This window comes from Serinus canaria, chromosome 3, assembly GCF_022539315.1.
Source record: "Serinus canaria isolate serCan28SL12 chromosome 3, serCan2020, whole genome shotgun sequence".
Taxonomy (NCBI): Eukaryota; Metazoa; Chordata; class Aves; order Passeriformes; family Fringillidae; genus Serinus; species Serinus canaria.
In genome coordinates this window covers 80,710,442-80,723,315 of record NC_066316.1, presented here as the reverse complement: position 1 = coordinate 80,723,315, position 12,874 = coordinate 80,710,442, and the positions used below count along the sequence as shown (strand labels likewise).

Below are 12,874 nucleotides of genomic sequence, written 5' to 3'. Positions count from 1 at the left end.
TTCTCTGAGCTTTTAGAAAATCAAGATTTTGAGATAGAACTGCTTTATTCCTTTTCCCCAATCTGAATAGACAGGTATTTAAATCAAGAATTATTAGTAGAGAAGTTATCCTGTGGCAAAGAGCAAAGGAAGTGTGGGCACATTAATTTTGCCACAGGGCAAATTCAATACATTAGTCCTATGATTCTCACAGGTGACATCTTCTGACCTTTTTGTCCCCTGTATATTTCAAAATAAAATGAAAGAGTTTGGCATTCAGTTTCTTGGGCTTTGCTAATCTGATCATAGGTGAAATCCATAAAGTCAAGTCTGGAGATATACACCACATATCTAATCTGCCATCTAACCTCCACTTGCCAATCTGTGGTATTTACAGAGTGCTAATCACTAAATTAGGCATTTATCTTCAATGACACAAGACAGACTAAACTTTGATATGATAGTGGGCTCCACACTACATTAAAAAGTTTATCATCTAAACCACTCTTCTCAGCAGGGGAGGGGGCTGAAAGAGGAGCTCCTTTTCGGTGCCACTCTGGAGATGGCATTGCTAGCCAGGAACAGTTTCTAGCTGTGCTTTGCAGCATTTTTCACTTACTGAGCAATAATAAGTGGTATATCTATCTGCATTTAAAATGTCAGATGGTGCCTGTCCCAGTGCTGATAGGGGTGACTGTACAAACACCATCTCCTCAGTGGGGGAGCTGGAGAAAAATGGCACAAACTTGTACTAGGTCACTTCTGGTTTATTTTAGCATCTCTACATCCCAAGGTGTGCCCTTATAAAAAAATCGACAATTTACCCTTGCAAAAATTTTTGTATAAAGAAAGCAAACAATTAGTGTTGGACAGCTTAAAAGCTATTAATGTTTCCAGATTCATGTCCATTTCCAAACATGACTTAAACCAATCCCTTACCTGTCACCTGTGCCAGAAGCAGCACACCTGATATGGTGGGTAAAGTGGTGAAGAAGGTTCTGACCCCATGTTACTGTGAGGCAGGTTAGAGCTATGAAAAAATCATGGAAAGAGTTTACTTATCCAGCTGGCTTTGTTTGTTTTACTTGTTTGTTTGTTGTTTTGTTTATTTGTTTCTTTGCTTTCTTAAACAACATGAAGAGCCCTTTTGGGTTTATTTATGCATATGTATGCAAAGAAATCTATTGCTTCTTTAGATTTATAAGAAGCTGAAGAGTTAAGAAATATGTTCCTGTGTCATCCCATCTTCTGCCTGAGGAGAACTGCTGAGCTGTTATTTACTTTCTGTGCTAATATTTTAGTCTCATATTTGTTATAGCTCCAGATGGCACATGTTTGCATTCACATTTGCCACAGCTGAGGTATAGTCAGGCAGCATAATATCTCTAACAAAATGTCCCTGGTTTAAAATGAAGATAAACTCTGCCCCTACTTCAGCTAGTGAGCAGCGCCTGCCAAAAAATCACTTTAAATGCTACTCCAAGGTTTCTTGAAACAAAGAACAAGAGTACATGGGTTAAATATGATGCCTTGGATATGTTTTTAGGGAGGGGGCTTCTCACAAGTCCTGTTTTGCATCAAGACTTGAGGCAGAAGTTCAGAGACACTTGCCTTCTATCTAGCTCAGTCACCAGAGGCAAATTTAAAACAGGCCTAGTTTCAGAGTTAGAAAATATTTCATGGCAGGGCAGCTGCCTCTCTATTAGTTTGCTAATTCATTCAAATAACTATCATCAAAAACCTGCTGATTTTATCAGACATAACCAACTAAAGCATTTTAAGCACATGCTTACCCTCAATCTCTTGAGCTTCAAGGTAGGCTAAGCGTGTTTAAAATAACTGGATTTATTATATTTGTTATTTGTAGACTTGCTTCAGATATTAGAGTCAAATCCTACTTTACCATGGCATTCTCATAAGCTAAAGACACTGTTTCAGAACTTATTTAAAAGCTGAGCAGGATTTGACATGGACCTGGTACTTCCCAGTATCTGCCTAGCCAAAGCTGGCAGTCTGCATGGTAGTTTTAGTGTCTCTAGCTGAGAAATGAATGCCTTTATAGCTCAAGAAAGATGGAGGAAATGGAACTCTTATAGAATGATAATGGTTTTATTACTGTTTCCTTTTCTTAAGGCTGTTAGAGAGGTCAGCTGTTCTCAAAAGTGCCAGTGACATGGAATTCACCCAACCTCTCCCAGAAAACACATTGTAAAAAAATCCTAGAGATTCCTGTTCTGAAGTCATATGGATGTTTATAGGCCAATTAAATGTTTTCAAGTGAGACCAGAGCGATAAGAGGTCACTGAATCAAGGAATATGTGCATATATCAACCTGGTGTGACGCCAGAAAGGCTGCTGTCAGTTTCCTAGGAAGGGATTTCCTTCTTAAAGCCCATATGAAATAACAGCAGAAGATTCTTCTCCTCCAGAAATGCATCTGCCTCCAGTCTCACCTTTTAGGAAAGTAGGAGAGCTCACATCAATGCTTGGTAATAACACAGTTACTATATACATGGTGTACATATGCACATTTATGTGCTTGTATATATGGACACTCTACTATAAGGACAGTGTCAGACTTTCTGCCCCATAATTAAATTATTATAGTCTTTTAAACAACTCACAGCATTGAGTGAACTGTTCTGAAGAGCAGTGCCTTCAGAGTTTGAGAATATCAATGTCTGCTGATGGTACAAAATTATTTGGAGGAAGACAGGACTGCCAGAAGAATTGCAGAAAGGCTTTATGAAAATCATCAACTACATGTCAAATGATGATTAAGTATATGTGTATATGCATATATGGTAAAAGATGCACATAAACCACTCCTGACTCTACTCCTGAGGAAGCTGAGAGCCTCTGAACTGATGACCATCATTCAGGAATAAAACCTGGGGGCTGTGACCATTCCATGGCAACAAGAGCTCATTGTTCAGAAGTGACTTCTGAGAAAGGCAAAACAGAGAACTTCATCCTGTCTCTGTATAAATCCATGATTTCCTTAGTCCTGGATACTGTGTCCTATCCTGATACTTCATGCACATTCCTCTAAAGAATATATTAGAAAAGCTGTAGGGCTAGGAAAGATTCAAATAAGGTTAACAAGATGATCAAAGGCCTTGCATCCCTCTAAAGAAAGAAGCTACATCTCTTTAGTTTGGACAAAGGGAGTTTTAATGAGATTTATGAAGTAGGCCAAGCAATAGATAGGATGAATATGTTTTGGTTGATTGATTGATTGATTCATTGATTGATTGATTGATTGATTTCCTCTTTTTCTCCACAGCAAAAGAGCAGGAAGGCACCAGATCCCCTAAATGTAATGTTTGATCAAGTTTTGTCTTGCTTACAATCATGCACAGAGAACTCCTTGGCATAGGCTGATGTGGATGCCCTTGTGGCTTTAGGAGCAGACTGCATAAGAACATAGGTTAGAAATTAGTTGAAAGTTTTTAAATACGTAAAATCCTTCTGGTTCAGGATTTCCCTAAGATGCAAATTATTGAAGGCAAGAAAAATAATCATGAGAAGAGTGGTATATATCATACACTCTTCCTGAATGATTCATGTTTGTTTACTCCCAAGGTAAGGATAAGTTTGCCATGTAAGCTCCTCTACTGTCTGACAAGTCTCTTCAGACTTCCAAGTATTCCATTAAGTGATTTAATGCTACAGACTATGAGTGAAAAATAGTACATGTCTTAAATGTTTGGACCCAATGAGATATTTGTTATTTTAATTCCCAGCAATGGTGAGAATATAAAAGAGCTGTCTGCAGCAATCATAGAGTCATAGAATCGCTTGGGTTGGAAGGGACCTGAAAGATATCTAGCTCCAACTCTTCTGCCATTGCAGGGGACACCTTCCACTGACCAGGCTGCTCAAAGCCTTTCTAACCTGTCCTTGAACACTCCCAGTGATGGAGCATCCACAGCTTCTCTGAGCAGCCTATGCCAGTGCCTCACAAGTGCCTCAGTGTAAAGAATTCCTTTTGTATATCTAATCTAAACCAACTCTCTCTCAGTTCTTTTATTTTGTGTGTGAACTTAGGACACATTGTATTGTTGTCCAAATGGCAACACTTGTGCTGGCGAAGCAATTCTGATGGTTTCAGAGAGAATGTGGTGGCAGTGAGTATTTGTAGGCATGGGTGTCTCCTGGGTTGGAAAAGTATATAAATGCAAAACAGAAAAAATAACACTGATGTGATTGTGTCTTAGTGTTCTCAAGCCATCATGCTAGAGACAGCTAAAACAGATAGAAATCCATGGGGATTCATCATATCACAAAACTGGGTTTTGCATTGTGTGCTTCCTTAACATTTGAAAGTACAAAGTATTGCTACTGCAGCATCGAGACAGATGCTTTATATCTAGGTGCATGTGACTACAACCATTCTATAGGTAAGATTTAGAAAGAAAAATTAACGGTTGCCTAATTTATTGAGTATAGATCTAAATTTCAGCACTGATCTTCTACCTTTGAGAAAACTGGGTCACACGGGGAGTCAATTATGATTCAGGATGACCAGGATCAGTTTCACCTGCAATTCAGTGTTGACGCATAATTCCAAGTCATCATTTTCTCAGGAAAGCTGATAATGCATAATGCCTCCTCGGCAGTCATACTGGTGCAGTGACCTTTACTGTTATTTTTCGTAAATAGTCATAAAGTTATTATATAATTATATATCTTTATATATATATAGACTGGGAATTTCTGATAGAAAGAAATGTAATTTGCTTCTGCCTCTTAGATCTATACACAACCAAAGGAAATAAATGATGGCAAATAGAAATGGTGCCCAATACCATATGTTGCTGACATCAGGACTGCATGACTCAGAAGGATGGAGACCTCAGAAGGAAAAAAGTAGGAAAAGAATCAATTTAACCTGAAGGAGAGTTTTCATAAGCACAGTTAATAGGAGCTGTGAAATAATGACATGGACCGAGAGATTGAAATGGTTAACCACAAGATGCTGCTCTTGGAGCACAGGAGCTGGGATGCTCAGAACTTTGCTGCCTAGATTACTGAAACACCACCACTCACACCAGCAGTTAGGAGATAGAGCTTCTTTTCACAAGCAAACACTTTGCAAGAGTGATTTTTGCAAGCCCAGTCTGTCTTTCTAGTAAAGCCATTAGCCAATCAATGTAAGTCATGCTGAACCTCAGATGGCAATGGCCCTGTAACTGGAGTTCATTCCATTCAGCCTCAGCCCAGCTTGAATTTTACATCATGAATAAGAGGGAGGAGCCGTTCTGGGGACTTCCTGAGGATTTTTCTATTGCTGTGCCACTAAACTTACAAAGCTCTTTGATACTCCAGCAATGGACAGCAACAGGGAGCTGTTGAATGAAAGGAGAGGTGGACAAGCAAATACCACCAGGTATTCAATGCTGTGTGTGCCTTGAACCTCGACAGCAGTTAGTAGTCACTGCACCTCAGCAGCACTAGGCTCCTAAATTTCTCAACTTTGGAGCAGTCATCTCTTCCTCCACTTTTCGCCTCCTCAGAAAGGGAAAATTTTGCAACATAAATATCAAGAAGAGGTAAAGAATGTACTTCTTAAAATATCCCACCATGGAAAAAACCCAAACCTGGTGTAGCAAAACACAAATTTGCAGTTACACATCTGATGGTGGCGGGGGAGGCCTTTACACACCAAAAGCTTAGAGATCTGAGAGATAGAAACCTTCGAGCTGTTGTTTTTAATACCCAGTTCTTGCTGAGACATGCTAAGACCCCAAATGGTAGGCATGCAGAAACATCATGCTTGGCAAAAAAAAAACTTAGTACCTTTTCCCCTGCATTACAGCAAGCAAGAGTAGAGTGTGAAGTAACAAAAAGTTGAAGTATAAATGTCTTCTTATTAAGGCTGAGTTCCTTTCATTCCTGCTACCTTAGAGTTCCCTGATGTTGACCGAAGAGTCCTGACAATTCAATCATTCTGCTCTTGAGCTGCTACAAAAGTTCCCATGTACACTAGTATGAATTGCCATTTTTTCTTCACCAGTTTCTATGAGGAAACTTTAGTTACACAGCCTGTCTGGGAGAAATATTCTGAAGGAGGAAGCTGTACTGGATGTTTTGTGTCGCCTTGTTCTACGTCAATGCCCAGGTGCTCAGGCTGCTCAGGGAAGTGGTAGAGTCACCATTCCTGGAGGCATTTAAAAGCATGTAAATGTAACACAAATGAGGACATGGATTAGTGGTGGACTTGGCAGTGTTGGGTTAATGGCTGGACTTGATGATCTGAAAGGTCTTTCCCAATCTAATCAATTCTATGACTTTAGCCTTCACATTCTGTGTTTGAAATTATCATTTGTGAAATGCAAGAGAGAGCACTGTCATGAACTCCGACAGCTGACGTTCTCTGAAGTTTCTCTCAAATCTCACAGAAACATGAGGTAGTTCTGAAACACAGGATTTCCATCTCCAGGACTGTCCCTGGGACTGGCCCATGCCATCCACTCCCCTGGGAATACAGCAGCCCAGGGACTCCAGCAGCCTGCAGCCACACCCCATTCAAAACACACTGCTGCAAGTAAAGTTCAAGGTAACCTTATGGATCAGGGTCAAATTACTTTCCAACACCTGCCCAGGTCTATATAAGCACACAATGCCTCCCTGTGTGGCAGAAGGCCCTGCCCTGCTGCTGACGCACAGCCCCAGACATGCTATTTCCTGCCACAGGGAACTCTGCCTCCATGGCCACCAAGATCCCAGGTGAGAAATCTGGGAAATGTCAGTGTGAGACACACCATTCTAAAAGCATCCTGTACCAGATCCTTAACAAAGAGCATGGAAGTGAGACTAAGTGGCACCAGCAGCATTGCAGTCCCCACTGCTCTGCAAGAAGCAAAGGCTGTCCTTGTTTGGACAGGAGAAGAGCTGTCCTGAGAACACCAGAAGCCACATGCAGAAGAGCTTCTGAAGTGCTGTTGAAGACTTCAACTTTTATTAGAAACTTACCTTCTTTTTATCACATGCCTTGGGAGGATCAGCTTGTCCTCATACAACAGAACTGGGCCCCTCTTTTTGTCCTGGGCATGGCACAAGAAGGAGTGGATTTTGACCTGAGAGAGATTCCAGCTACCAGTTTACTGAAAAAAATCCTCCTCAATCAGTCTTCAACAGCTATGAATGAACTGGGCAGCTCATCAGCAGGAGCATCTTTCACAGAAGTTCAGAAGATGAAGAATTTATTGTGGAAATTCTGGGACCTGGACATAAGTGCAAAAGAATATGCCTATCTTAAAGGAATTATTCTTTTTAATTCTGGTAAGTCCTCCCAGAAATTACACAAATGATTATGTGCCTAGAAAGAGATTTGACATTTTTTATTTACTTATTGAAAATGTTTGTTGTACTCATTTCTATGAATATAGTTAAATGTTCTCAAAAACCTGTATTCCATGATTTAACAGTTTTTCTGCCTGGTGTGGTTTATTTTGGTTCCTTGGATATGTGCAGTACATCACCCACTGTAAGCCAAAACAACCTCTATCTGACAAATTTTAAGTCATAGAGAGTTGTGTAACTTCAAACTGACTTCCAGTTCAAAGGTAATACAGCAGCCTCACCCTCATGTCACAGCAAGGGAGAGAGGGTACATGGGCCCATGATATGAGCTTTAGAAGTATTTTAACAAAGGCTTCTTCAGTAACAAGAACACTGGAGAAAATAACCATCCGATTTTCATCAGCGAGGCAAAAGGATGCTGTGTTGAGATTACACAGCTTTTATGTATATTTATATAATTTAGTGTCTCTACTTTCAAAGCCTGGGACAGCAAACTAAGACTTCTGATTGCATCCTCTCACTTCTGAAGCCAAGTTCAGGCTCCTTAGGAAGGAAGGTTGCCTCAGTCAGCACCTGTGTGCATGAGTAACTAAAAGCTGTGCCCTAAGTCCACCAAATAAATGGAAAGACTTACTGACTCCAGCCTGCTCTGGCTCAGATGCCCAGCTCCTTCCACAGCAATCACTGCTGCTGGCTGCACTGTCAGCAGTGTGCTGTACTTGGGACTGCACCAAAAGGATACTTGAATGCTTCACTTATTCCATTATATTTCTTGTGGTGGGTGGTTTATAGGCTGCTCAAAGGCTGTGAGACTTTATTTTTGTTTCCAATGGGTTCAAATTTTGATTCTTGAGGTGTAATGTCATCCAGATGCTTGGTATTGCCTTGAGTGTCTATGCCACAGCATCAAACCAGAAGAGTTCATTTCAGTGCGAGCTTTTTTCACAATAAAATCAGGCTAAAAGAAACCACTGTTTATATCCAGGGGGATGATAACAGGAGAAAGGCCTCATCTGCAGCAGCTTACACAGTTTAACTAGCTGGCACTTTTATTGTCTCTGTGGGTAAAATGCAATATTCACTTAAGGAGAAGCAGCAGTAGCAGGGTTACGTTCTGGATTTGTGGCTCCTAAAGGCCTGCTGCTTCCCCAGGGTGCTGTATGAGAGAACCAGCAGCCCTCAATGCTGTCTGCAGACACATTCCACAGTTTCAGGAATGGCACTCAGCTCTTAGCTGGGATGGCCCTATTCCCTGGAATATTTCTCCATGAGCTGCAGAAGGCAGCCTGGAGAACAACAGTTAAGCTTAGATTTAGTAAAGACTCTGTAAGAAACAGAGTCACCATCTAAGTCTGGGCTGAAACAGGTACTCAGGGCTCATACACAGCCCAAACCACCCTTTGCTGCAGACAAATCTGTTCAGCTGTTGTTTCACAACTACTACTTTTAATAGTTTTTCAACACTTTCCACCAAACTCAGAAAATGTTTTCTACATATTTGCAACACATTTTCAAACTTTTCATGTTTTGGCTTGACGTTTGGCAAAATGCTACTATTTCTGCAGGCCTCAGTTCCAAAAGGCTTTCAGGAAGTCACCAGCAGTGAAAATGGTAAACTAACTCTCTTTTGGATTACAGAATACCTCATTGCCACCCTTAATGTTTTACTTTTGTTGGGACCACCAAAACTGGCTGAAGCAATGGGGACGGGCCAAGACCAGAGCAGTCCAGAGCTGGGTCATGAGCTGGAGTTCCACAGGACATGCAGGCACACAGCTGTAGCAGCCATCACTTGGATAAGAAGCATGACAAAGCTTTGCTTCTACCCTGAGTGATCCCTTGTGGCACAGACATTGTGTTACTATGACTGGAAAAATCCCTTTGGCAAGAGGGTGGCAGGCAGCCTGATGGAGAGTAGGTTCTCCTACAAGAATCATAGAATGCTTTGGGTTGGAAGGGACCCTAAAGATCCTCTAATCCAACCCCCCTGCCATTGGGAGAGAAACCTTCCACTAGACCAGGTTTCTCCAAGGCCCAGCCTGGCCTTCTGGCCAACTTCTGGGGATATGGCATTCACAACACCTCTGGGCAAGCTGTTCCAAAACCTCACCACTCTGACAGTAAAGGATTTCTGCCTACACATCTGACCTAAGCCTACCTGCCTTCTTTCAGTTCAAGGCCATTTCCCCTTCTCCTGTCATTACAGGCCCCTGTGAAAAGTCCCTGTCCAGCTTTCTTGAAAAGCCCCTTTAGGTACTGGAAGGCTGCTCTAAGGTCTTTCCAAAGCCTCTTCTTCTCCAGGCTGAACAATCTAAACTCTGTCAGCCGGTGTTCATAGGAGAGGTGCTCCAGCCCTTTGATCATCTTCAGGGCCCACCTCTGGAGTCATTCCAGCACGTCCATGTCCTTCTTATGCTGAGGGCCCTGGAGCTGGAATAACAAGAGAATCTGTGCAGCACCTCTGTGTGGGAGGCTCTGGCTGGGTTCCTGATTGACCACATCTGGGCCAGCAAGAACCTGTAAAGAAAAAATTGTGCATCAGCCCCTGAAGGGAAACTGGCACCTTGCATCAACAGAGTCCAGACTCTCCAGAACATACTGGCATCCCCACTCTTCCCAGGGGAGCTTTGGCTGGGTGGCTTTGGAGCTGTCTCAGTATTTGTGGGTGAAGGGTCCAGCTGCAAGGCTTTCTCTACTTGGACCCAGGCAATAAGTCAAAGGAAGGAGTAGGTAGGGCTGTTCTGCCACACAGGAACAGCACAGAGTGAGGTGAAAACATTTTTGTGTTTTTGACAGTTGTCTGAAGAGCAATTGGGACTGCACAGTGAAGAGATGGGAACAGTGAAAAACAGTGCTGTTATTAAATCAGTGCCATACATATACATATTTATGTACACATATATATTCAAAAATTCCATCAAGGCTGTGGCAGGGCTTCTGTTAAAAAAAAAAAAAAAAAAAGGCTACTCTTAAGAGGTTTACAGTTCAGCTGGAAACATGTGTTTGACTGAATATTATTACAACGTATCTCAGAACAAGAAGTGTCTCATAATATGTAAATTAAAACCAGTATTTGGTTACATAGAAAAGAAGACCAAATGGGGAAATTAAGTATATTTGAAGAGATATAAACTATTGCAACTTCATCCTGAATCCACAAAATCCTGACAATTTCCTTTCCATGAAAATTCTAACATTTGGCATCATCCTCACAGCTTGCAGCTGCTGGTAATCTTGGGGGAGATGATGACTTTTGGAAACAATTTCTGGCTAGCCTGGTTGTAGGTTTGGCTGTGGCTTCTTCTTCTCTGGCAGTGCTGTCTAGGAAGAAGAGAGTTGCTGAAGGCTGACAACAGTCAGCCTGTTATAGACTGAAGGAAACTCAGCCAGGTTGGTTTTGCCCTGGTACAGAGCACTAGGCAAGAATGCTGAACTTCCCACACTGAAATGAGTGATCCTGTGTGAAACACACCTGGTGTGAGCTATTCAGGATCTATTCCAGGGAGGTATGGGGTCAGTCACAGTAAAAGTTGCCAAACAGTGTGTTCTACCCTCTGCCCAGCCTGCAACAACTCTAGGAGAGAAAAGATATCCTTAGAGCCGAGGACAGGAGGCAACAGGTTGCTGAGAGCTACATGACAAGGCAATCCCTCCAGAGGGAAAGGATGCACACGGGGTGTCCTTAGCACTGAGTTCTGGCACCCACAAATGCCCTCAGTGAGCCAGCAGGTCACAGGCTATGGGAAGTAGCATAGTAGCATGTGATTGAGGCTCAAGACCATGACTCCATAGGGCAAAGGCCTCTCCTTCAGACACTCCTCTTGCTGAGGCACTCCTCTTGCCCTTTTTAGACTGTAAATGAAAATACCTAGATAGTATGGTGAACCACAATGCCCCAGCTTAATCTAGTAAGCAGAGGCAACAGTAGGATGGAGATGGGGGTGGGTGTACTGGAAACCTACATCTTCAGGCTGTGAGCCTGCTTGCTGCTCCAAATCATCATCTCCATCTCCTGGTGTTACCTAGGTAGGGTGGATTAGAGCTGGAACATTTTCACCTGCCCAGACTACCATCATTTGGTGGGTAGACACAACTACAAAACTTATTCTCCAACTGTACTGAGTCAAAATTACCTGCTGTTACCATTTCAAAGCTGGATTTTAATGTAATGGGCTAGATTCCAAAGTGATTACAATGCTGCCCAATGCTCATTCAAATTATTGAGCTACATATAGCTTCTTTTTCCAAAAAGTATGTTTAGGAAGTGTTTATTTTTTTTCTATGGAGAAAGTACTGCTATAAGCCAGAAATCCAGACACCCATCATTACAAAAGGCACAGAATAGAAATGTTTACTCAGGATTTGTTGTTTACTTTTTGTTTTGACAGAATGTCGTGCCCTGAAATGTCTCCCTTATGTACAGTTACTGCAGCAGGAAGCTCAGAAAGCCCTGATGGAGTTTATCTCAACAATGTTCCATGGAAGCCTCAGCAGGCTTGCTTCGATTCTTCAGCTAATCGCATCTCTTCGAGACATTGATGCAGGTGCTATTGAAGAGCTCTTCTTCAGGCCCATCCTAGGAGAGGCCACCTTAAATGTACTACTTGTAGAAACCCTACATATCAAGCCAGACTGGCTTTGAAAACAAATGAAATCTGAGCAATAAAATATTTCATTTTGAAGAGATGAGAGAATATTATGAGCTAAATAAATTGCATTTCAAGCAAATAATTGATGCATATTTGCATATATATTTCAACAATGGAGTAATTTTGTAACATTTTAGAATTAAAAGCAGAGAAAATGAAGCATTTTGTGATACTGTGGGCTTTTAAAAACTCTTAGTCTAAGCATTTAAAGATTGTCTAGGAGCACCAGCATACTTTCCAGTTGTGCTAGGTTCAACTGCATTATTTCTAGTGAGCATTTTTCCAGCTTTTTTACTTTATGCTTTTGGCTTTAAGGAACAGGGGCAATGGTAAATTTTATTCAGTTGAAGATAGATACATAAAATGCTGGTCAATGGTAAATCAGTATAAATCCTTTATTTTCCTTGTCAGTCCCTGACTGCAGTCCTTTTTCTGTTCTGCTGAGAGCTCTTGTCCTTCACTGTAATTGCTGGATGGAGCTCCCCTTTACTAACTGCTTTCTTATAGGTTCTTTTCTAAGTCTTGCAGCAAACTGTGGGCATTAAATCCCTCTCCCATTATTTACAAAGTCCTTCCCTAACTAAGGATCTAAACAACATGAATCAAAAATTTGTTGACTGGACAAAAGCTGTTGTTCAGGATTGTTTCCAGAATGGGAATAACAAAGGCTGAAAGTTACTGTGTCATGCCATAAGCGGCAGAACTAATGTAGCCCAGTTTCCTACACATTTAAGACCTTTTCCCTTTAACCTTGACTGCACCCTTCTATAATTACCCTCACTTCCTTCCAAATAGATGTCAGATATTCCTTGGACAGCAGAAATGCTAAAATAAGGTTTCCTACAGATGTGTACAATCTGTTCCTCCATCTCTCACTGCAAAAGTTCCATGTTTCCACTTCCAAATGCACTATGGCATGCCCCAAAAATGTCTCCATC

The 12,874-nt window shown here is 41.6% G+C and overlaps 1 protein-coding gene across 1 annotated transcript; it reads left to right on the top strand.

Moving 5' to 3' along the window:
• Positions 1-6,635: 6,635 nt before the first annotated feature.
• On the top strand, positions 6,636-12,043 carry LOC103822488 (nuclear receptor subfamily 0 group B member 2-like). Its single transcript, XM_009097464.4, has 2 exons — positions 6,636-7,266; positions 11,676-12,043. The coding sequence occupies exons 1-2, from the start codon at positions 6,660-6,662 to the stop codon at positions 11,927-11,929; spliced, it is 861 nt and encodes a 286-aa protein (XP_009095712.4). The 5' UTR covers positions 6,636-6,659; the 3' UTR covers positions 11,930-12,043.
• The last annotated feature ends 831 nt before the right edge of the window (positions 12,044-12,874 follow it).

Coding starts and splice junctions, on each gene's coding strand:
- LOC103822488 (XM_009097464.4), top strand. CDS start 6,660: ATGCTATTTCCTGCCACAGGGAACTCTGCCTCCATGGCCACCAAGATC. Junction 7,267..11,675: donor AATTATTCTTTTTAATTCTG/GTAAGTCCTCCC, acceptor TTGTTTTGACAG/AATGTCGTGCCCTGAAATGT.